The sequence below is a fragment of the Cetorhinus maximus genome, chromosome 7 (assembly GCF_964194155.1).
Source record: "Cetorhinus maximus chromosome 7, sCetMax3.hap1.1, whole genome shotgun sequence".
In the NCBI taxonomy this organism is placed as follows: domain Eukaryota; kingdom Metazoa; phylum Chordata; class Chondrichthyes; order Lamniformes; family Cetorhinidae; genus Cetorhinus; species Cetorhinus maximus.
In genome coordinates, this window is record NC_135885.1 from 72,668,239 (window position 1) to 72,692,528 (window position 24,290).

Consider the following 24,290-nt stretch of genomic DNA (forward strand, 5'->3'; position numbering starts at 1 on the left):
GGCATGATCTGTAATTTTGCAGAGTATACTAAGATCTGTCAAGTGTTAGGGCTGTACATGATGCTCCACACATTCAAGTGGACGTTAATGTGTTGAGAGACTGTACTCATGACTGACAAATTATGTTTAATATTGTAAAAGTACAGTGTTATGCACGTGGGTCCGGGTGAATGCTCAACATCCTTCAGGAAAAAGCATTGAAGAAGGAGAAGAAAGAAAGAAATATGTATTCTTGCACATAAATCTCTAAGGGTACATGAGCAATGCCATGAAACTATACCTAGAGTGTATAGGGTGTTGCGATGCATTCATAGAACTATTAATTATAAGAGGAGGTGTTCTAATTTGGCCTTGTCTCGGACCTTGGTCAGGTCTCACTTGGAATACTTGGACCAGTTTTGGTCTTTTCACATTGTGGGGCGCAGTGGGGGGGTGGGGGGTGCTTCTGAAATGGGTGCATAGGAGGGCCACAGGTCTAATTTTTTTTTAGTCAGTTACGGGATGTGCGCTTTGCTGGCCAGGCCAGCATTTATTGTCCATCCCTAATTGCCCTTGAGGTGGTGGTGGTGAGCTGCCTTCTTGAACCGCAGCAGTTCATGTGGTGTATATACACCCACAGTGCTGTTAGGGATTGAGTTCCAGGATTTTGACCCAGCGACAGTGAAGGAACAGCGATATATTTCCAAGTCAGGATGGTGAGTAGTTTGGAGGGGAACTTCCAGGTGGTGGTGTTCCCATGTGTCTGCTGCCCTTGTCCTTCTAGATGGTAGTGGTTGTGGGTTTGGAAGGTGCTGCCTAACTGATCCTCAGTATAAAGCATCACAATTATCATGATAGGCTAAAAGAGTTGGGACTCTGCACTTTAAAGAAGCATAGACTTCGAAGTGATCAGATTGAGGTTCATTAAATAATAAAGGGAATACATTGTGTTTCAGTTGACAGTTTGTTCCAAATAAATTGATTAGGGAGACCAGGGATCACAAGGTTAATTTGTATATGCTGGATTGAGGTTAGATTAACAGGAGATAGTTCCTTCCCCATAGAATAATGAACCTCTGAAACAAGCTTCCATCTTATTCAGTCGACGCTGATTTGCTGAATTCCTTCAAGTGTGATCTGGACCTGTTTTGGCTGGTGCAGACATCACCTCTTACAAAAAAACAGGTACTGCAGGGAATTCAGTTTTAGAGTGATCTGAACTAGATTCAAACGTCTAGATGAACCATGGAGGAACTTCCCAGATTTTCCAACAAAATTAGCCAGGGTCTCTATCTGCTTTATCGTGTTGCCCAGGAGATCACATGGTTTTGGGTGGGCAACAAAGTACATATTGTGATGCACAAGATATCACAATTCTGTGAAACAGACTGGAGGGTCTTTTCCTGTCTGTCATTCTGCATATGTTTTGTTGCAAATATCTAGTTCATGTTTCATGTGCTTTAGAATATACCTTTTAGTTTTAGAACATAACTTGTATTTTTAAGAATTAAAGTTTTAACTGTAGAAAATGGGGTAAATGTAACCCAAACAAGCTGGGAGGTTATTACACTTAAAAGATCACAATAGAAGAGATAGGGTTATAAAATAGGTGGCGAAACTTAAACAATGCATAACTTAACTGAAAACAGGAACTGAAAATGGAAACAGAAAAGGGAAACATAGAAAGGAAACTGACCCTCTGAGTTTCTAAGGAAACAAAAACTGAACCTGAGATTTGGAAACAAAAATTATTGGCAGACTGAAACTGGGGGACACAGAACTATCCAAGTAGTAGTTACAGCTTGAGCAGTTTGCAGCTCACTGAGAGAAGATAGCCAAAATAAACGACAGTTAGATAGACCTACACTGTAAGCAGAATAAAAAACTAACATTATTCACCATGTGGAATGCAGGTGAGGCTTAATCTCAGTTTGAATGTTGTGAGGGAATAGAAGCTGGAAGATTGCCTCGTTTGAAACTTGTGGGTGGATCTACAGTAGAACCATAGAGTTACACAGCACAGAAACAGGCCCTTCGGCCCATCATATCCATGCCGGCCATCAAGCACTAACTATTCTAATCCCATTTTCCAGCACTTGACCCGTAGCCCTGTATACTATGGTGTTTCAAGTCCTTATTTAAATACTTCTTAAATGTTGTGAGTAGTCCTCCAAACAGTCTTCTGGCAAAGAAAGCAGCCAGCAGATTAGCTTGGTTGTGTTAGAAAAGTCACTAGAACAAGGATCTGAGGCATCCAGACATCAAGAGACAGTAAATGAAAGTTTTACCTCTGAGAATAGCTGGAGCTGAAGAGAATTCTCCAGAGGACTGTGGCATATTTATGGGTGTTCCCTACAGAAGTAAATAACTTTAAGTTGATGTGCTTAAAAAAAAATTCTTAGGGTAGTAAGAAGTAAAACTGAGTGCGTAACATACGCAGTTATAAACAATTGGCGGAATCGTCCCAGATTTGCACAAAGTGCAGTAGCGGGCGGGTAAAATGTTTTCCGGCTGGTTTTCACGCCATGTCATCCCACACCCACCGCATTACTTATGCATTCCTGTCAAAAACGTTGCTTCCATGTGGGCGGGCTCTCATTCGCCCACCACGCCATCACCTTGCCGCTTCAGCACGCTGGGCACGATATTTAAAGTCCAGCCGCACGCACACATCTCACTGCTTCCAGCCCATGACTACTGCAGGGAAGATGCCCTCGAAAGGCAAAAAGACTGCAGTCTCCAGGTTTAATGCCATGTCACTGGAATGTAATTTGGACACTGTGGAGGCCCGTCGTGATTTCCTCTACCCTCGCTCTGACCACAGGACGGGCTGCGGCATCACCAATCCATCATGGCAGACAGTGGCAGTGGTGGTCAGTGTCAATGCCCTGCAAAAGAGGACAATCACCCAGTGCTGTAAAAGAATGGTCTCATCCGTTCCGCCAGGGTAATTCAGTCTTCTCATCACTCTCAACTCACACACTCACAAACCAATCACACATCCATAGGGATCTCACACCTCAAGGGACAACACCAATAATTCTCACACACATCCTCACATCTCCATCAGGCTCACATCCTCTGGAGCTCACATTGTCATTCCTGTCCACGGCGCCGCTGACCACACAAACATTCTATGCAGTGCCATGTGTCCTGCTCACACCTGCAGGGAGAGGTCCCAGAATGGGGGCTAAGTGACCCACATTAGGCCTCTCACTCACTTTGAGGAGTGTGCCTTCGTGCTGACTGGTGAGGATGTGGATCCTGCCTGCAGCAACGATAAGGTTGGTGGCAAATATCCACCTGGGGATCCTGCACCACATCATCCCTCCCTCAACGCAACTGTGAGTGCTCTCTCCCCTGCTTTTGACTTTGCTGCCATGCACTAATGATCTCTACGTTGGTTCACAGGGAGCTCTGCCAAGGGACCAACACCCTCAGCCAGTCACTCCCTCAGCTCCATCCATATTCTCATCTGCAGTCAACAGGACACCTCCTCCAGTAGAGAAGTGGAAATAAACAGCCTGGAAGACCCGTCACAGCATTTACCCGCACCCTCCACCAGTGCAGAGACACACCTCGGTGGGACCTAGATCTAGAGCAGGCTCGGGTTCACAATCTGGAGGTTACTGCATGGACGTGTCCGCAGCAGGAGGAGACAGGTTCACCCCTGCTCCCTGGCACTCAGAGGACTGCTGGGGAGGAGGCATCTGTGGGGCACGAGTCAAATGATGAACCTCTGGATTTGGCCTTCCAACTCATCCTGGACAGTCAGCAGAAGGCGGGGGAACATCACACAGAACTGTTGAAGGCCTTCAACAGAGTGGCATATGAGTCAGAGGAGTGCATTCGCCTGCTCTCCGATGTAGTGGTGCCCACATGTATGTGCATGGAAGTCTCCATGGGGAGGATGGCGGACACCATGAAGACACTGGTAGAATGTAGAGATGCATGTAAACCTGCACTCCATTGTGGTAGCCATGGGTGAGTTCCTGCATTGGCAACGCGAGAGGGAAACGGGGCACCTCGATGCCCCTCCTGGTGCTCCTTCCCCTCAAGGATCAGGTCGAGGCCCTTGGGCACCCAAGGGGAGGAGCAGCGACACTGGACACCCCTGGGTCATCCACTGAGGAATCTCAGAGGCTGTCCTCTCCCTGCGCGTCACCATTACTGATCACGCCCTCAACTTCATCTTCTGTCACCGCAGAGGGAGCAGCCGGCCGACGATCCTGGAGGGAGAAGTATGCGTGTGGCAGGGCCTTTCAGAGCCTCATGCAAGCACTTCCCCCGCACGTGGATCCTTCACATTTCACAATCATTTCAATGTCCCGTGCATTTTCAATGCTGCCTGCTGGGGTTCGCTTTCAGTTGTCCATCTGAGCTGACCTGCTTCTACCTCACCCAATGATCACACTCCCATGCAACACCTCATCTCGCCCACCCACAACTCATTTCACTTTTGATTTAGCAAGTAAGGTCTGGTTTCACTGCGCTTCCCCAAATTTTCCCCTTCCCTAGTCACCCATTTCCTTTCCCCCATCACAGTTGACCCACCCAGCATCACCTTCCACCTCCCCTCTGTTACCTATCAGCCACAACGCCTTTTCCTTCGGGAATGTCCAGGTGAACGTGCAGGTTCCCTTCTTTCCTGAAAATCCCACTCCCACCCACATCAACCTCCACGACCTCCTCCTTTCCACCCCCAAGAGTCCGTGTCTGCCTCCGGGTCCCCACCAACCACGCTCGCCGTCCCTTCTATCGCTACCATCGAACCCTCACCCTCCCACCCTACTACCTCGCTCTGCCCTCAGTCATTCTCATCCTTCCTCCATACCACACCCACCCTCAGTTTGCTCCCCAGGAGGCAGACATGGACTTATCCGACCTGTCCACGTTCACCTGCATATCACCCCCTCCACACCCCTTCCCCCCTCTGCAAACCTTCCCCTCCCAGTCCTCCCGCACCCCCCTCCCCTGGACTCTCCACCACTTAGTCCCTCCCCCTTCCTCCACCCTTACCTATTCCACCACCCTTAGTCCCTCCCAACTCCTTCCTCCAGCCTCACTTCATCCTCCACTCTTACTTCTCCCTCCCATGGACACCCTCCCCTCTCCGCACCTTTCTCCACCACCCCCCTCGGACACCCTCCCTCTCCACACCACTTCCTCCCTCCCAGACCCCCTCCCCTCTCCTTCCCTTACATCTTCCACCCCCCCCTTACACCTACCTCTCCAGTTGCAGTCTCCTCCCCCATTACCCCCTCCTGCCTCCCAACCTCAACCCCCTGACACCTTCATTACCCCCTCCCAACCTCACCCCCCCAACACTTCTTCCCCGCCCAGCCAATCCCTGACTCTCCTCTCCCACCTCCTCGACCATCATCCTTTGTGAGCACCAACAGTGACTTTCCAACTTCCACGTGCTGCTTCCCAGCAGAGCCATGTCCATGAGAATCCACCCAGCATGCCATGGACATTCCTCCAGTGTGCCATTGCTGTTGGGCTCCAGCATCTTCTGCTCCACGGGTGTCTGCGAAGTGAGCAAAGCCCTGCTGGGTAAGTTCCGATTTCTGCACATCACACTTGGCAAGACGTGTTCTATACCGGTGTGTTTTCCTGCCGACGTGGGCGGATGAGCCAGCGGGGTGGGGCGGAGGAACGATTCCAATGGGCAGGCCTAATAACGATATGTTGATGTATTACAATGAGGTTCCTGACATCCGATGGTGGAGAACGCGGCCCGCCATCGGCAGGCTGTGTGGACGATCGCGAACTGGTTTCACGCCATCATGAAACTGATCGTGCCATATTGTTCACTCACGCCACCGAACATGACCGTCGCCAGCAGGCACAGGAAATCCCGGCCAATTTTTTAAGTTAATGCCGCTTGTTTTGTTTAAGTCTTTTATGTACAATAAAGTCTGTATTTTGTTTAAAAATATGACATCTTGTGATGTAGTTCTATTGGTTAAAACAAAATGCTAGGATTTCTCTTTAAATGTTAACTTTCCCTAACCGGTTTCCTTATTTTCATTTGCTACATTACCCTCATTTTTAAAATTCTTTTCATGGGATGTGAGTGTCATTGGCACATCCCTAATTGCCCTTGAGAACTTGGTGGTGAGCCACTTCTTGAACTGCTACAGTCCATGTGGTGTAGGTAAACCCACAGTGCTGTTAGGAAGGCAGTTCCAGGGCTCTTATCCAGTGACAGCAAATGAATGGTAATATATTTCCAAGTCTGAATGTGTGTGGCTTGGGAACTTGCAGGTGGTGATGTTCCCATGCTTTTGCTCCCCTTATCCTTCTAGGTAGTAGGGGTCACAGGTTTGGAAGGTATTGTTGAAGGAGGCTTGGCGAATTTCTGCAGTGCATCTTGTAGATGTTACACACTGCAGCCACTGTGCAATGGTGGTGGAATGAGTGAATGTTGAAGGTGGTGGATGGGGTGCATACCAAGTGGGCTGCTTTGTCCCTCTTGACTTTTGTTGGAGCTGCATTCAAGTAGGCAAATAGGGAATATTTCATCATACCACTGACTTGTGCTTTGTAGATGGTGGACAGGCTTTTGAGGTGAGTTACTCACTGCAGAATTCCTAACCTCTGACCTGCTCTCGTAGCCATAGTATTTATATGGTTGGTCCATTTGATTCTCTGTTTTTAAAAGTTCATTATAATTTCCCTTTATATTGAATGCACAATTTTCTTATGTCCTATTCCTAAAATAATTTTTTGCTTCTCTTCCACAGTTATATTATCCTTGATTACCCTTTTTCTAATGTAACTATAAAAACTTTGATAATCTTGATATCGCCAACAATTTTTGTCTTCACATGTAAGCATGTTGCATGTCGAACAAGGAAGTGTTCTTTGCAATTTTGAGTAATGAAGCATGACATGTAAGTGGGTAGAAATTAGCAGAACATTTCATAAATATTGACCTTGGTTAGCCTTGAAAATAAAGAGTCAAATATAAAGCTGTTGGGCTGGAGAGAACTAATTTTACTAGGATGAAAGGGGACTGAACTCAAATTGTGTTCAGGTAAAAACATCACACAATGGGAATGGCAAATATTTAAATATCAGATGGGTAGGATACAGGGTTAAATACATTATACATAGAAACTTGGATGCATCAAAGGCAAAATTTTTAAATAGATTGGAGCAAAAATGTTTTTTAAAAAGGCAAATGATAAATATTGGGTGTGGGAGATAATACAACAGAAAAATATAACTGTGGAAGAGAAGCAAAAAATTATTTTAGGACTAGGACGTAAAAAAATCGTGCCAAAGGAGAGTGGCATGACAGATGGAGGAATAAAGGATGTGCCAGTTCTGAAGGTACAGTTTGTGGTGGCATACAATTCTGCTGCTGATGGCTCACAGCAAGTGCCTCATAGGTGTCCACTTTTGGGCTCCTAGATCTCTTTGTTGCACTCAACATGAAAATCATGCCATGTAACACAATGTTGGGTGCCCTCATCGTGAAGATGAGACTTTTTTCTCACAAGGACTGTGTAGCGTCACTCCTACCAATGTTATTGTGAAAAGATGTGTCTATAACAGGTGGGTTAGTGAGGCCAAGATTTAAAAGGTTATTCCATTGTTACTTTACTCACCACATGACGCAGAACTCACATGAAGCTAAGTCCATCAAGACTCAGCCACTGAGTATACAAATAAGCCCCAACAAGAGAAAATGTTTTGTCCTTCCCTCCCTCATTGCTTTTTTCCAAATATGTACAGCATAGAGGAATAATGCTTTGTCAGTTGTGGAGAGATTAGGGAGAGGAAGCAGTAGGTAGAAAGCCTTTTTTGGCTTTAAGTCATAAGACTTTGCAGAGTTGATAACTGAAGTCACCCAGGGCCAGACTCGCCTGACCTTTACACAGCGTCTATTTGGCCGATGGGACAGGACACACTCAAGGATAGTACTGGAGGAGGAGCCTTGGATGTTGGTTGAAATATTCAATTCTGAGAGTACAAGGTCATGTCTTTTCTGGTCTCTCAATTTGGACTTCAGACCCCAGAGGTTTGTGAGGAGAGCTATGGAGGATAAGCTGTGACTGATCCCACCTGTTTCATTGAAGTTGTTTTACAATCGAGTGGGCTGGTAAGCCACCATAGAACACATTAAAAGTCAACCACATACCGAACCAGGTAAGGGTGGCAGAACATGCTAGCTGGCATTACAAATGGCTCCCTCACCCCAACTGCTGACCCCTTCCTTTCTATTGTTGCAAACTACTGCCGCCTCCCCAACAAAGTCCTCAAACATATTCTAATGAAAGGTCATTGACCTAAAGCATTAACTGTTTCTCTTTCCCTCTCTTTCTACAAATACTGCTTGACTTCTGAAAGTTTCCAGAATTTTCTATTTTTATTGATTAAACATGTAATCGGTTCCCAAATCCGTGCCTATCTTTTCTGCAACTCCATGTTTGAATCTTTCCAATCATGTTTTTGACCATACTACGGCACTGAAACAGACCGAATCAAAGAAACAAATGCCATCTCCCATGACAGGTGTGATGCACCTACCCTCCTCAACCTTTTTGCAGCCTTTAACATAATCTTGCACACCATTCTCCTCTAAACACTTCTCCCCCACTGTCTAGTTCAGTCAGATTGTCCCTCAATTGATTCTACTCTTATTAAATCCTAGCCAGGCCCACTCCAGCAATGGCTTCTCTTCCTCATTCTGTATCATTCCCTCTAGAGTCCCAAACGAATAACTGTACTGTCTCTCTCTCTCCCCACATCTGCATGTTGACCCTTCAGAATATCATCCAAACATATGCGGTCAGCTTCCAAACGCTCTACACAGCCTAAGCTTCAACTCATCCAAAACTCTATTGCCCACATATATGATGCACCTCGCTAATTCATTGCTTCTATCCCTGCAGATCTACAATGCCTCCAGTTTAGAATTCTCAAACTCCTATTTAAACTCGTTCATGATCTTGTTTCTGTCATCTTTGCTGCGGCTCTACAATTTCCCACCTTTATGCTCCTTTTCACTCCCACCCTAAGCTCCATTCTCCCCGCCCTCTGTTAGCCTGAGCCTCTATTCTCTCTCTCTCTCCCTTTCTGACCCTAAACTTTCATTCTCTTTCAGTTGGAGTGAGTTCTGTCTTTCTCCACTTGTTTTTCGAGAGTCCTTTCTCCGGAAATGAAAGCAATTTGCCATTTCCAGTAACACCGGAAGTTTATTCCCGTTGCTAATCAAGTCGGTTACAGTTGTTGCCACACTCCGAGCTAAAGAGCAGATAGTGAACATTTACCCGGGTCTCAGATCATTTGATGCAAGGTGGAGCTATGCCCGCGGTCTCTGCAGCCGCCTTAGGTAATGCGACACACCGGGAACTTTAGAGGGACCGAGTGTGAGCAGCAATGGGACGGGAGCGGGGAGGAAACATTCATTCAGAAAGACTGGAACGCGTATTAAATGTAGCTAGAGATCTGAAACATTGCCTTTAGTTTCGCTGGAGAAAAAAAAAACCCGGAAAAATATTCTACAAATGGAAACTTATTTAATTGACAAGTAAAGCCTCTATTCCCGAATGCAGCAGCTGAATTAGGAATGGGAAATGAGCAGGGGATTATTAGCATTTTCGGAGTGGACACAGGCACGATTGGCCCTTCCTGTTCTGTTAGATTCTTTGAATCATTTAATTTGTTGACGAAATCATCAGAATATATAAAAAAAAATTACTCGTTTGTATTGTTTTATGCCTAATATATCCAAGTATTTTTAGTTTAAAATTATTGATATGGTCAGTGTTATTTAGTTACAATGTAACTATAAGGCTCTGTTTCACATAGATGCTGCTGTTAACCTGAATATCTTGTATCTGGACAGGTTAGGGTGTGTGGCCCAAATAGGTGTTTATACCAATACATGGAGTATAATAAAAAAACACATTGAATGAATTGCAGGCTCAAATTCCGCTTGAGGGTATGATAGGGTAGCCACCAGTGAGTCAAGGCTGCATAATAGTCAGGACTGTGAACTAAATACACCATAAGGTCTATAGGAAGAATTGGGAATCTGGCACAGCGGGAGGAGAAGCATTAGTGATTAAGTAGGAAATTACTTCTCTGAGAGACGATATAATGAGAAGGTAGTGAAGTCAAGGGAGGCTGTGGTGTACTGGTATGTCACTAGCCTAGTAAGCCATGCTCTGGGGACATGGGTTCAAAGCCTACCATGGCAGTTGGTAGAATTTGAGTTTAATTAATAATTGAGGAATATAAAGCTAGTCTCATGGTGATCATGACAATTGTTGTAAAAAAAAAAAAATCTGGCTTGCTAATGTCCTTTAGGGAAGGAAATATGCTCTCCTTTCCTGGTCTGCCCTACATGTGGCTCCAGAACCACAGCGATGTGGTTGACTCTTAACTGCCCTCTGAAATGACCTAGCAAACCTCTCACTTCAAAGGCAATTAGGGATGGGCAACAAATGTTGGCTTTGCCAGTGATGCTCACATCCCATGAAAGAATAAAAAAAAGCAGGCAGTGGAAACTAAGCACAGGATTTATAAAATAGAAAAGGATGTAAGACGCCGTTGGGAGTTGTTATAGGCCCTCTGGTAGCAGCTGTGAAGTGGCAGATAACAATGCAGAAATTAGACAAGCATGTGGACATGGCAAAGTATTTTTAATGAGGAGTCTTGGCTTCCATATATATTGGGACAAGCAGATGGGCTCATGTCAGAAAGGTAGTAAATTTCATGAGAGTGTTCATGATAGCTTTTTGGCAATAACATGCCTGAGAACCAACAAGGGGACAGGCCACATTAGGTTTAGTAATGAGCACTGTATCAGGTTTAATTAAGAACCTAACAGTGTGTGAACATTTATCTAATAGCAACTATAATATAATTGATTTCAATGTTGTGTTTAAAAGGGAAAAATACAAAACAGCTAATAAAATTCTAGATTTAGGTGAGGCTGACTTCAATGGGTCGGGACAGGCTGTAAGCAATAAACTGGGCAGATTTGTTAATAGGTAAAATGATTGAAGATCAGTGGAAGATGTTCAAAAAATAATTTGGGATATAGTACCAGTTTATACCGCTAAGGATCTACTGCTGAATAAAACCACGGACAACTAAAGAGGAAAGGGATAACATAATATGAAAAAGAAATCATAGAACAATGAAAAACAGTACAGATGCTGGGAAATGGGAAAGATACAAAGAATTGATGAAACATTGTCAGAGCAACAAAAAGGGAGAATGAATAAAAACCTGCAAGTAATATTAAAAAACTTTTACAATGATTTTAAGCGCAATGTGGGCCTTTTACAAACTGTCAATGGTGATCTTGTTGTATATGCTGATAAGGAATGGTGGCCATGTTAAACAATCACCTTGCATCAGTATTTACAGTTGAGAGAATTTAGCCTACTGGACTTCCCAGGACAGCTTGTATTGAATCAGAGGTTGGGACTCACCAAAATTAATGTAAGCAAGTTAACTTTAATGAAGAAATACCAACAATTTATATTTATATCGTACCTTTAACATAATAAAACATCTTTAGGTGCCTCACAAGAGTTTATAAAATTAAATAATGATATTAGTTATAATATGTCGATATTAGGGAAAATCTCAAACACTTGTCAAAGAGAGCGGTTTCCTGGAGTGTCTTAAAGGGAGAAAGAGAGGTAGAGAGTCCAGAGGGTTTTAGGGAGGAAATTCCAGAGCTTAAGGCCTAGGTAGAAGAAGGCAATGGCCATGATTGGTGGAACAACTAAAATTATGAATGTTCAAGAGGCCAGAATTAGATGAACGCAGATGTGTCAGAAGTTTGATGGAGGAGGTTATCATAGGAAGAGGCATGGCCAGGGAGGGATTTGAAAAGAAGGATGAGAGTTTTAAAATCAAGATAATGCTTGACTGGGTGCTAATGTAGATCATTGAGCACATGGATGATAGGGGATTGGCACTTGGTGCAATTTAGGACATGGACAGCAAAGTTTTGGATGACATTTATGGATTGTAGAAAGTGGGAGGTCAACCAGGAATGAGTTGGATTGGTCAAGTCTTGAGGTGGCAAAGGCATGATTGAAGGATTAAGCAGCAGATAGAGTGAGGCAGTGGTGAAATCAGGCCATGTCACAAAGGTGGAAATCTTAGTGAATATGTGGATATAGTGGATATGTGGTTGGATGCTCATCCTGGGGTGAAAAATGACAGCAGGGTTGTGAACAATCTTATTTAGTCTCAGACAGTTGCCAGGGAGAGTGATAGAGTAGGTATCTAGGTAATGGAATTTGGATTAGGGGCTGAAGACAATGGTTTCAATCTTCCCAATTTTAAATTGGAGGAAATTTCTTCAGATCCAGTACTGGATGGTAGATAAGCAGTCTGATGATTAGCAACAGTGGAGGTGTTGAGGTAGAGCGGGGTGTTGTCAAGGTACAAGCGAAAACTGTGCTTTTGGAGAATGTTGATGGGGGCAACATGTAGATCAGCAATAAGATGAAAAATCTCTGGAACCAGATGATTTTCATTCCAGGGTTTAAAGAAACTAGGTCAGAGCATTTCAGATACTCTATCATGATCTTCCAAAGATCTCTCGATTTCAGGAACTGTTTCTTTAGATTAGAAAAATGGCACATCTCACTCTGCTACTTAGGAAAAGTGAGAGTGGGAAACCAGGGAATCATAAACTAGTTAACCTAACGTCTGTTGTCAGGAACATCTATGGAGAGAAAAACAGAGTTATTGGGCTGAATTTTCATCTCCTGACCCTGAGCTGACCCATGTGGTAAGGATGAAACAGGAGGTGTGCAGGGCCACATTTTTATATTTCCCCTCTGATTCCCATGGTCTGCCATTTTCACTGGGTTGAGAAACATAGCAGGTTGCAACCTGACACCCACAGAAAGTGACGTTAGATTTGTCATTTAAACGCCTGCTCCAAATTCAATTTTCCCTGTCATTGCTATTTTTGTGGAGGCAGGTGGGTTCTTGAAGGCTGTGGGAAGCACACCAGGTATGTCAGTTCATGAAATTTGGGGGAAGCCTGCTATGGAGTTGGGTACCTTTTGAAAGGTAAGTCTAAAAGCACTTGCTGACTTCAACTGTCATAATGTAATGGTGTTTGATGACTTAAGTATGTTTTCAATACAGTGATTGATCATAGGGCTCTGGCCTTAAAAGGTAAGACACCATAATCTGGATTTAATACAGCCATTTACAGTGGGAAACATGGAGACCAGGCCTACTTGATCATGCGAGAGGCCAGACATCAGTCTCCTGGCGGCGGGAAAATCTCACCTGGTTAAGTTGGAGGTTGACGTGGGTCCATGGGGGAAACTTACTCACTTGCGGTGGTTGTCAATTAGGTTCATTATTGAGCCAATTGACACCAATTATCCCTGAGCCCACCAGAATTTAGTGGTGGCACAAGGATTACATGTGAGTGGCACAGCTTTTCCATGCTGTCAGAATGATCTTCTGTGGAGGGGGGGTGCTAGGATGGGGGTAGTCCCTCTTTCAAAAGCACTTAGTGCTGGACTATGGGATGCAACATCGCCTCTAAACCGCCTCCTGTGAATCCCCTCTGCAACCTTTTTAAAAATTATTTCATGGGATGTGGGCGTTGCTGGCTAGCCCAGCATTTATTGCCCATCCCTAATTGCCCTCGAAGTGATGAGCCACCATCTTGAAGTCCATGTGATGTAGGTTCACCCATAGTGCTTTTAGGGAAGGAGTTTCAGGATTTTGACCCAGCAATAGTGAAGGAATGGTGATATATTTCCAAGTCAGGATGCTGTGTGGCTTGGAAGGGAACTTCCAAGGTGGTGTTCCTATGCATCTGCTGCCCTTGTCTTTCCAGGTGGTAGAGGCCGAGGGTTTGGAATGTGCTATCGAAGCAGCTTTAATGAGTTGCTGCAGTGCAAGTTGTAGATGTTATACACTGCTGCCACTGTATGATGGAGGGAGTGGATGCTGAAGGTGGCGGATGGGATGCCAATCAGGCGGTATGCTTTGCCCTGGATGGTGTCAAGCTTCTTGAGTGTAGTTGGAGTTGCACTCACACTCCTGACTTTTGCCTTGTAGGTATCGGACAGGCTTTGGGGAGTCAGGAGGTGAGTTACACTCCCAGAATTCCTAGCCTCTGACCTGTTCTTGTAGCCACAGTATTTATATGGTTGGTCCAGACTGCCCTTCCCAAAATCCCCATCTCATCCTCACTCACCTGTGGCTTGAGTTTCTCGGTGATAAACCTCTCCTTTGTGCATTATCGGTTGCAGCCACAGCTGCCAGTGGCGGTCACTATAATGGAGAGCTGCCGGCTTCAGTTGTTCGGCAGCTCTTGGCAGGCTGATTTCTGCCCCTGGAGTCATGAATTCTGGGGAAGGACTGATGCTGGCCAGTAATCCGGTCAAACCTCCCCCTCCGAAGTGACATGGGTTTTCCAACATTCATCCAATCAGTAAATTTGCATCAATTGCATTAAATTCTGTCCCATTAAATTGATCAGTGCTGTGTAAGGGTTCAGATGCATTAGAGTACCTTGTCCAGTGGATAGAGTGACCTTCTGCATTTTTGCAGTATGGAGAATCAGATATGAATGTTTGTAGGTGACTTGGTGATTTGATTTTCACATTGATTTAACGTTCTGTCATCTGTTGAGCCTTTAAGGCATTCTTCCATTTTGTACTAGGTACACAACCAATGAGCCATATAATAACACTTTCAAAGCTTTGAAATGCTCATGGAAAAAAAAAGCTATTCAAAAATCACTTTGAAAAAATTGCCCCTCTTACATTCTCAAAATTGTCAATCAAACGCAGGCAGTGAAAGTCCCATTGAAGTAACCTTTATTCCACATAACATCTCCCAGTCTTCTGCAAATGAGCAAACGGGCATTGAAACCCACTTCAAAGAAAGAAAAACTTATTACAAACTCGTAAAACTGTCAGTCAAGCAAAGCTAGCAGTCCCCTTCAAGCTGTGTAAGCAACCTTCTAAAGGGATGAATGCATTAGGCAATATTTGAGCTCAGCCAATCATTCAGAATGAGACCATGTGGTAAAACAGATGCCTGACCATTTGTTCATCCTGCTTCTGTTCATACAGTTGCCAGATGGTCTGAGGAGTGAGGGCTAGAATTCCTAACAACCATGAATGGAACTAGGCTGATGTCCCAGTAAACAAAGGCCTTCTAACCTGCTGGTCTCGCCTCCATCTGCCTCTGTCGCAGCCTTGGAAGGTGGCAGCCCTGACTCTAGTCTGTATCTGACTCCCAGGTGAAAACGCTGCCTTTTAGAAGTTGGGAATGCAACATCTAGAAATGATTTGGCTCACAGTTCCTGATCTGGAGACAAAAACCCAACCCGATGTTTCAGGTCTGTGATGCAGACCTGAAGCATTAACTTCATTTTTCTCTTTTCATTGTCATTTGTACATTTAAAAAATTTATTGTTAGGATGAAAGAAATGCTGGCTAGGCCAACATTTATTGCCCACCCTTGGTTGCCCTTGAGAAGGTGGTGATGAGCCTCCACCTTGAACTACTGCCATACACGTGGTGTAGTTCAATCCACAATGCTGCTAGAGAAGAATTTCCAGGATTTTGACCCAGCGACAGTTACAGAACAGCGATATAGTTCCAAGTCAGGATGGTGTGTGACTAAGAGGAGGACATGCAGGTGGTGGTGTTCCCATGTGTCTACTGCTTTTATATTTCTAGGTGGTAGAACCATGGGTTTGGAAGAGTCTTTTGAAAGAACCTTGGTGAGATGCTGCAGTGTATCTTGTAGGTAGTGCACACTGCTGCCACTGCATTGGTGGTGAAGGGAGTGAATGTTTAAGGTGGTAGATGGGGTGCCGATCAAGTGGGCTGTCTTGTCTTAGATGGCGTCGAGTTTCTTGAATGTTGTTGGAACAGCACTCATCCATGCAAGTAGAGCGTTTTCCATCACACTCCTGACTTGTGCCTTGCGGACAGGCTTTGGGGAGTCAGGTGGTGAGTTACTCGCTACAGAATTCCCAGCCTCTGATCTGCTCTTGTAGCCACACTATTTACACCGGTAATCCAGTTAAGTTCCTGGTTACTGCCATCTTCTTAGGATTGAGGATGACCTTCTTCCAGTCCAATGTGATGGGTTCTGAAATGGCTGATAGGTCCAGTGCACAATCACAGAATCTTTACAGTGCAGAAGAAGGCCATTTGGCCCATCAAATCTGCACTGGTTGTCTGAGCTACCTAATCCCACTCCCCTGCTACCCCCGTAACTTTGCAATTTCTTGCTTTTTAGATAGAAGTCCAATTTCCTTTTGAATACCTCGAATCGAACCTGCCTCCACCAGCCTCTCAGGAAGTTCGTTCCAGACTCCAGTCACCCTCTGGGTGAAAATTTTTTTCCTCGCATCACTTTTACTCCTTTTGCCAAATATTTTGGATCTATGCCCTCTAGTTCTTGATGCTCCCTTGAATGAGAACCGTTTCTCGCTATTTACCTTGTCCATACCCCTCAGGATCATGAATACCTCTATCAAGTCTCCTGTCAGCCTTCTTTTGTGCAAGGATATCAGTCCCAACCTCTCTGATCTAACCTCATAGCTACAGTTCTTCGTCCCTTGAATCATTCTTGTGAATCTCCTCTGTACTCTCTCCAGTGCTTTCACATCCTTCCACAAGTATGGTGCTCAGAACTGGATGCAATACTCCAAATGAGGCCTAATTAGTGTCTTATACAAGTTCAACATGACCTCCTTACTCTTGTACTCAACGCCCCTATTAATAAAGCCGAAGATACTGTATGCTTTATTAACTACTCTTTGAACATGCCCTGCCATCTTCAATGACTTATGTACATATACACAGAAGTCCCTCTGTTCCTGCACCTTCTTTAGAGTTTCTCCCTTTATTTTATACTGTCTCTCCATATTCTTCCTGCCAAAATGAATCACTTCACACTTCTCTGCATTGAACTTCATCTGCCACTTGTCTGCACAATCCACCAACATGTATACTCCCTTCTGAAGTTCAGGACTATCCTTATCACAGTTGACAATGTTTCCAATTTTTGTATCATCTGCAAATTTTGAAATCATGCCCTGGATACCACAGCCTAGGCCATTAATATATATTGGGGAGAGTAAGGGTCCCAACACTGACCCATGGGGAACTCAGCTGCAGACCTTTCTCCAATTTGAAAAACAACAATTTATCGCTACTCTCTGCTTCCTGTCACTCGGCCAATTTCTTATCCAAGTGCCTACTTTCCCTTTTATTCCATGAGCTAGAATTTTGCTCACGAGTCTGTTGTGTAGCACTGTATCAGGTGCCTTTTGAAATTCGATATATACCACGTCAACAGCATTGCCCTTATAAACCTTCTCTGTTACCTCCTCAAAACTCCAAGAAGTTAGTTAAACATGATTTTCCCTTAATTAATCCATGCTGGCTTTCCTTAATTATCTTGCACTTGTCTATGTGACTAGTGATTTTGTTCCGAACTATAGTTTCCAGAAGTTTTCCTATTACTGAAGTCAAACTGACTGGCCTGTAGTTGCTGGCTTTATCCTTGCACCTTTTTTGAACAAGGGTGTAGCATTCACAAATCTCCAGTCCTCTGGCACCACCCCTGTGTCTAAGGAAGACTGGAAGATTATCACTAGTGCCTTTGCAATTTCCACTCTCACTTCCCTCAGTACCCTTGGTTGCATCTTATCCGGTCCTGGTAGCTTATCAATTTTAAGTAAAGGTAGCCTGTCTAAAACTTCCTCCTTCCCAATTGCAAATTCTTCTAGTGTACCAGTTACCTCCTTTCTCATTTTGGTCTGGGTAGCATCTTCTTCCTTTGTAAAGACAGATGCAAAGTACTCATTTAATACCTCTGCTATTTCTCCTGCCTCCATGTGCAAGTGCCCTTTTTTATCCCTAATCAGCCCTACTCTTTTTTATCACCCTTATACTATTTATATGCTTATAGAAGACCTTGTAATTCCTTTTTATGTTAGCTGCCAGTCTCTTTTTATGCTCTCTCCTTGCTTTTCTTCTTAATTTTTTTTTACTTCTCTGGCCCTTCTATATTCAGCCTGATTCTTCATTGTATTTTCTACCTGACATCTGTCATACATGCACTTCTTCCTTTCATCTCACCTCTATCTCTCTCGTCATCCAGGGCATTCTGGGTTTATTTGTCCTACCTTTCCCCTTCCCCTTGACATTGCCTGAAATACTTTCTATTTGATGGTAGCCCATTGTTCAGCCACTGTCTTTTCTGCCAACATTTGTTTCCAACTCGCATGACTCAGATGCATTCTCATTCCATTGAAGTTGGCTTTCCCCCAATTAATTATCCCTGCCCTGGATTGTTCCTCGTCCTTTTCCATGGCCAACATAAACCTTATGATACAATGGTCACTGTTGCCAACATGCTCTCCCACTGATATTTGATCCACTTGGGCCAACTCATTCCCCAGAACCAGGCCACCAGTGCCTTCTCTCTCGTTGGATCGGAAACATACTGCTGCAGAAAATTATCTTGAACATGTTCCAGGAACTCATGCCCCTCTTGTACCTTTGCACTATTGGTACCCTTGTCTATATTTGAATATTTGAAGTCCCTTATTATAACTACTCTATAATTCTTGCACCCCTCTGTAATTTCTTTGCAATTTGTTTTTCTACATCCCTTCCACTAGTTGGTGGGCTATATTCTACACCGATCAATGCTATTACACCTTTCCATTCCTTACCTCTAGCCGGAGAGATTCTGTCCTTGAACCCTCTGGAACACCCTCTCTCTCCAGTACTGTATTGCCATCTTTAATTAATACTGTCACTTGCCCCCATTTTTCTTCCCTTCCTGTCTCCTAAACACCTTGTACCCAGGAATATTTAATGCCCAGTCCTGCCCTTCTTTGAACCAGGTTTCTGTTATAGCAATAATATCAATATTCCATTTGTCAACCTGTGCCTCTAGTTCACCAATCTTATTAACCACACTCCGTGTGTTCACATGCATGCATGCACATTAGCCCTGATTTAGGCTTTTACTTTCCCCCTTACTCTGACCCCATCTAATGACTTGCTATTGCCTACTCTAATTCTATCAAACTCTCCAAGTATTCTATCTACCTTGATTCTACTCTGTGCTTTACCCTCCTCATCAGTTAATACTTCTCTACATCCCACAGCTAGTTTCTGTCTTCTTCACTCTGAATTTCCCCTCAGGTTCCCGTACCCCTGCCAATCTAGTTTAAACCCTCCTCAAAAGCACTGGCAAACCTCCCCATGAGGACATTAGTCCCAGTCCTGTTAAGGTGTAAGGCGTCCTTCTTGTACATGTCCTGCCTGCCCCAGAACTGGTCCCAATGCCTCAAATCTAAAACCCTTCCTCCTACTCAATTTCTCCAGCAGTAACATGAAGTTACGAAACTATAATAATTTTCATAATATTATTGTGGGTTATTGTAAAGTAGGTTTAAAGGGTGGGTTTGGATGATTCTGTCTGTGTGATTTAGTTAAGTTGGAGTCAGCTACATTGCAAGCTTGAAATTATCAAAAGGAGTTAGGTGTAGAAGGGTACTTGAAATGCTAATTAATGAGTAAACATGGATGAGGTCTTAGCATATACAGTGTAAAAGAAAGTTGCATTTTTAGGTAAATGAAGGAGTTGCTTGGATTTCAAAGGGATGATAGGATGTTTACAACTGGTAAGATAAGCAAGGCCAAGCGGTGTGTTTGTTTTTCCCAAAAGGAAAGAGGTCATATTGGTAACATGAAAGATTTTTATATTATGGGAAAAGTAAATTTGCAAAGACATATGGAACAATGGAATTTCCAGATTAAAGAGAGAAATATATGTGAAGGAGAATGAAAGGCGATGTTGGGGGGCCATGTAAGATCCAACAGGAGAATGTGAAACAGCCTTGGGGAAGCCTCCAGCCATGTTTGCAAAAGTCTGTTGTGTCCAGTAACTAAAGTTAGAGAAAAGTCTTTGGAATTCCACTGTCGAGTGGGTGCTGTGGTAACTTGCTGGCTTGCTTTTTAAATTTTAAAATTATTTTGGACTGTTGCCTTAAACTGTAATCTTATGTATGTGCTTGAAATTTTTTCTTTTGTTAACAAATATTTTAATTTAATTTTAAAAAACCTCTAAAGGTCTTAGTGGACTCATTACTTTTGAATTCATTGCACACATCTCGTAATAAACACAAATTGCAAAACCATTTTGATAGCGTGACCAAGCTTCCCTTGTGGATTTTGTCTGTCTGGCACACATCACCTGCCATGTTATAATATGATGAACTGCTCAATCTTCCTATTCTTATGCTCACTAGCACGAGGCACTGGTGAGTAATCCTGAGATTACTGCTCTTGAGGTCTTGCTTTTTAATTCCCTTCCTAGCTCCCTAAAATCTGCTTTCAGGATCTCATCCCTTTTCCTACCTATGTCATTGGTCCCAGTCTGGACCATGAGGCTGTCACCCTCCCCAAAAGGCTCTCCTGCAGCTGTCTGTGACATCCTTGACCCTGGCACCAGGGAGGCAACATACCATTCTGAAGTCTCGTCTATGGCCATAGAAACGCCTGTCTGCTCCCCTAACTATGGAATCCCCTACCACTATAGCACTTCCAGTCTTCCTCCTCCCCTCCTGTGCAACTGAGCCACCTGTGGGTGCCACAAACCTGGCTCTGACTGCACTCCTCTGAGGAACCATCTCACTTACCGGTATCCAAAATGGAAAAGCAGTTAGAGAGTGGGATAGCCTCAGGGAATTCCTGCACTACCTGCTTGTTTCTCTTGGACACTTTGGCGGTCACCCATTCCCCTCTGCCTGTGTACTTCTTAGCTGCGGTGTGACCACCTCTCTAAATGTGCTATTCACATGTGGATAAAGGGGAGCCTGTAGACGCGCTGTACTTGGATTTCCAGAAGATATTTTACCAGGTGCCACATCAAAGGTTATTGTGGAAAATAAAAGCTCATGGTGTAGGGGGGGGGGTAAAATATTAGTGTGGATAGAAGAATAGCTGGCTGACAGAAAACAGAGAGTATGCATAAATGGGTCTTTTTCTGATTGGCAGGTTGTGACGAATGGAGTCCCGCAGGGGTCTGTGCTGGGCCTTAACTTTTTACAATTTATATAAATGACTTGGATGAGGGGAGTGAAGGCATGGTAGCTAAATTTGCAGATGACACAAAGATAAGTAGGAATGTATGTTGTGAAGAGGGCATAAGGAGGTACAGATGGATATAGATAGGTTGAGCGAATGGGCAAAAAACTGGCAGATGGAATATAATATGGGAAAATGTGAAGTTGTTCACTTTGGCTGGAAGAATAAAAAAAGCAGAGTATTACTAAAATGGAGGGCGGCTGCAGAATTTTGAGGTGCAAAGGGATCTAGTTGTTCCCGTGCATGAGTCACAAAAAGTTAGTATGCAGGTACAGCAAGTAATTAAGAAGGCTAATGGAATGTTATTCTTTATTAAGAGAGGAACTGAACATAAAAGTAAGGATGTTATGCTTCAGTTATACAGGGTATTCGTGAGATCACATCGCTAATATTGTGTGCAGTTTTGTCTCCTTATTTAAAGAAGGATGTAAATGCATTGGAGGTGGTTCAGAGGAGGTTTACTAGATTGATACCTGGAATGAGTGGGTTATCTTATGAGGAATGTTTAGACAGACTGGGCTTGTTTCCACTGGAGTTTAGAAGAGTGAGGGGTGACTTGATTGAAGTATATAAGATCCTGAATGGCCTTGACAAGGTGTACGTGGAAAGGATGTTTCCTCTTGTGGGTGAGTCCAGAACTACAGGACACTGTTTAAAATTAGCGGTTGCCCTTTTAGGACAAGAGATAAGGAGGAATTTTTCACTGTGGGTTGTGCGACTGTGGAACTCTCTGCCTCAGAATGTGGTGGAGGCAGGGTCATTGAATATTTTCAAGGTGGAGATCATAGATTCTTGTTAGGCAAGGGAATCAAACATTACCGGAGCTGGATAGGAATGTGGAATTCAAGACACAAACAGATCAACCATGATCTTATTGAATGGCAGAGCAGGCTCAAGGGGCTGAAAGGCCTACTTCTTTTCCTATTTCGTATGTGTCACTTTACCAGTCGTCTCCTCCATGCCAATTCATGAAATGCCTATATTACCAACTAATCAACTTGCAGGACTCCTGTGACGTCACTTTTGGATTTACCTGTAAACTCTCGGCTCGGTCTCTCTTTGCTGCTTTATCAGTTCTCACCTTCTCCCAACTCCTGATGCTTTATGGGCTCTCTAATGTTGTTTTGTTGGCTTAATTTAATTACTTTCTTAATTAACTTAGAATAATTTCTGTATATACACCTCTTTCCTCCATGCACCAAATTCCTAGCAGAACCCATTTCGTCTCGGTCTCGAGGCATAGTCTTCTGTCTCCTCACGCGCCCCTTACTGATCGTGCAGTTTGAAAAGTCTTTCTCTTTTATAGACCCTCTGATTAGTCATTAGCCAGTTTAGCTTCCTGCTACAGTAATTAACACCAATTGAACCAACTGCTTTCAGTTGATTGACAGTTAACTGCCAGTACAAGGCAGTTCCCTGTTTAATAAGCTAGTCTAACTTACCTGTAGGTTGTTAGTTCTATGTCGGTGCTTGATTCTCAATCTATATTTAAACCTGAAAAAGACTTGCCAGAACTTATCATGTGAACCTAATTCTCTACTCATCCGGTCTCCATCTCACTCAAGTGTAGCCGCCTGTCTCCTCGCGTGCCCCTTACTGATCTACAGACTCTGCCAAATGCAGAGCATGTGGTGTTTGAAGGGTTGGGTAGATGGGTCATTTGGAGGTTTGTGCACTTGCTCTGATGCTTGGACTTCATCTCTGCATGTTCCTGATGAAGCCTCTCGATGTGTTTGGTGCCTTTCCAAATGAGCCCTCTCCATTTTGATCAGTTACAAGCCAGGGTCCCCCAAGAGTAGTGGGTATGTTTGGCCTCTTTAGGGATGCTTTGAGGGCACCCCTAAAGTGTGCCTGCTATCTTCCTGAGAGTCTTCTGGTGCTACTGAGTTCTGAGTAGCGCAGTTGCTTCGTGAGCCTGGTGTCAGGTATATGAGCCACATGTCCTGCCCAGCGGAGATAGTTGGAGTGATTAGCGCTTCGATACTGGGCAAGTTGGCTTGGGAGAGGATGCTGATTTGGACGGCCTTTCTTGCCACCAGATTTTGAGGATCTTGTGAATGCATTGCTGGCGCTACTTCTCCAGTGCTTTGAGGTGCCTGCTGTAGGTTGTCCAAGTCTCTGAAGCATATAGGAATGTGGGTTCACTGCTGCCCTGTAAACCATGATCTTATTCTTGGGTTTGAGATCCTCATCCTCAAATATCTTTACTAAGTTGGCTAAAGGCTGAGCTGGCACATTGGAGGTGGTGATGAATTTCGTCACCTATGCCTGCCGTCGTCGAGAGGAGGCTCCAAAGATATGGAAAAAAGCCCACATTTTCCAGGATCTCGCTGTTAATCTTAATCAATAGGGGGTGGTATTTTGCTGTGGGAGCTCCTACTTTGTCTTCTTCCTGTACTGTGAAAAATGATATAGTGTGTTAATTTAACAAGTCTGCTATTACCTTATTATCTAGTAAAGTCTTACCTCCAACTGCCTTTAAAGAGCTCACCTTCACTCTTTCTCTTAGTGTATTCATAAAGTCTTTTACTGCTAGTTTTGATATCTCTTGTAAATTTTTTTCATATTCCATTTTGCACCTCATTATTTTCTTTGTTTTTTTTTAGCTCACTTTGTTGGATTTCTACTTTTCTCTGCATTTGTGTAAGCCTTTGCTTTCAGAATGATACTGTCACCTACCTTGTTTGTTGACCATGGTTGCTTAACTGTACGAGTGAAGCTTTTGCCTTCTATGATATGTACAATTTTGTATTGCACCAAAATCTTTGAATACTTCCAATTGTTTGTATATTTTACCCATTAGCTGTAGCCAGTTTACTGTGGTCAGTTTATTTTTTCACCCTTTAGTTACAGTTAGAGCCCTGGTTTTGTGATTTTGCAATTCCCTTTCTTACATTGTACCAAACTCAGTCATATTACACTCGCTATTCACAAGGTGCTCCCTTACTGTCAGATTGTTAATTAATTCTGGTTCATTACACCTCAGTGTGTTGACCTTATGTTTTGTTGATTGAAGAACACATTGTTCCAGAAAACTGTCTCAAATGCATTCTAGAAATCATTACTATCACTGTTTGATCTATTCTGCTTTTCCCAGTTTGTGAAAATTAAAATCTCCCATTATACCCATGTTGTTTCTATGCATGCTTTGTGGATCTC

General features: G+C 43.7%; 1 protein-coding gene across 2 annotated transcripts in view; it reads left to right on the forward strand.

The window, feature by feature from the left end:
- Window positions 1–9,186: 9,186 nt before the first annotated feature.
- LOC144682873 (ankyrin repeat domain-containing protein 42-like) overlaps window positions 9,187–24,290 on the forward strand; it is a 51,422-nt gene continuing 36,318 nt past the window's right edge. For both annotated transcript variants that reach the window (XM_078545702.1, XM_078545703.1), the window contains exon 1: window positions 9,187–9,325. In XM_078545702.1, coding sequence (XP_078401828.1) covers window positions 9,283–9,325 — 43 coding nt within the window. In that variant the 5' untranslated portion in view covers window positions 9,187–9,282. The remainder of the gene's footprint in view (window positions 9,326–24,290) is intronic.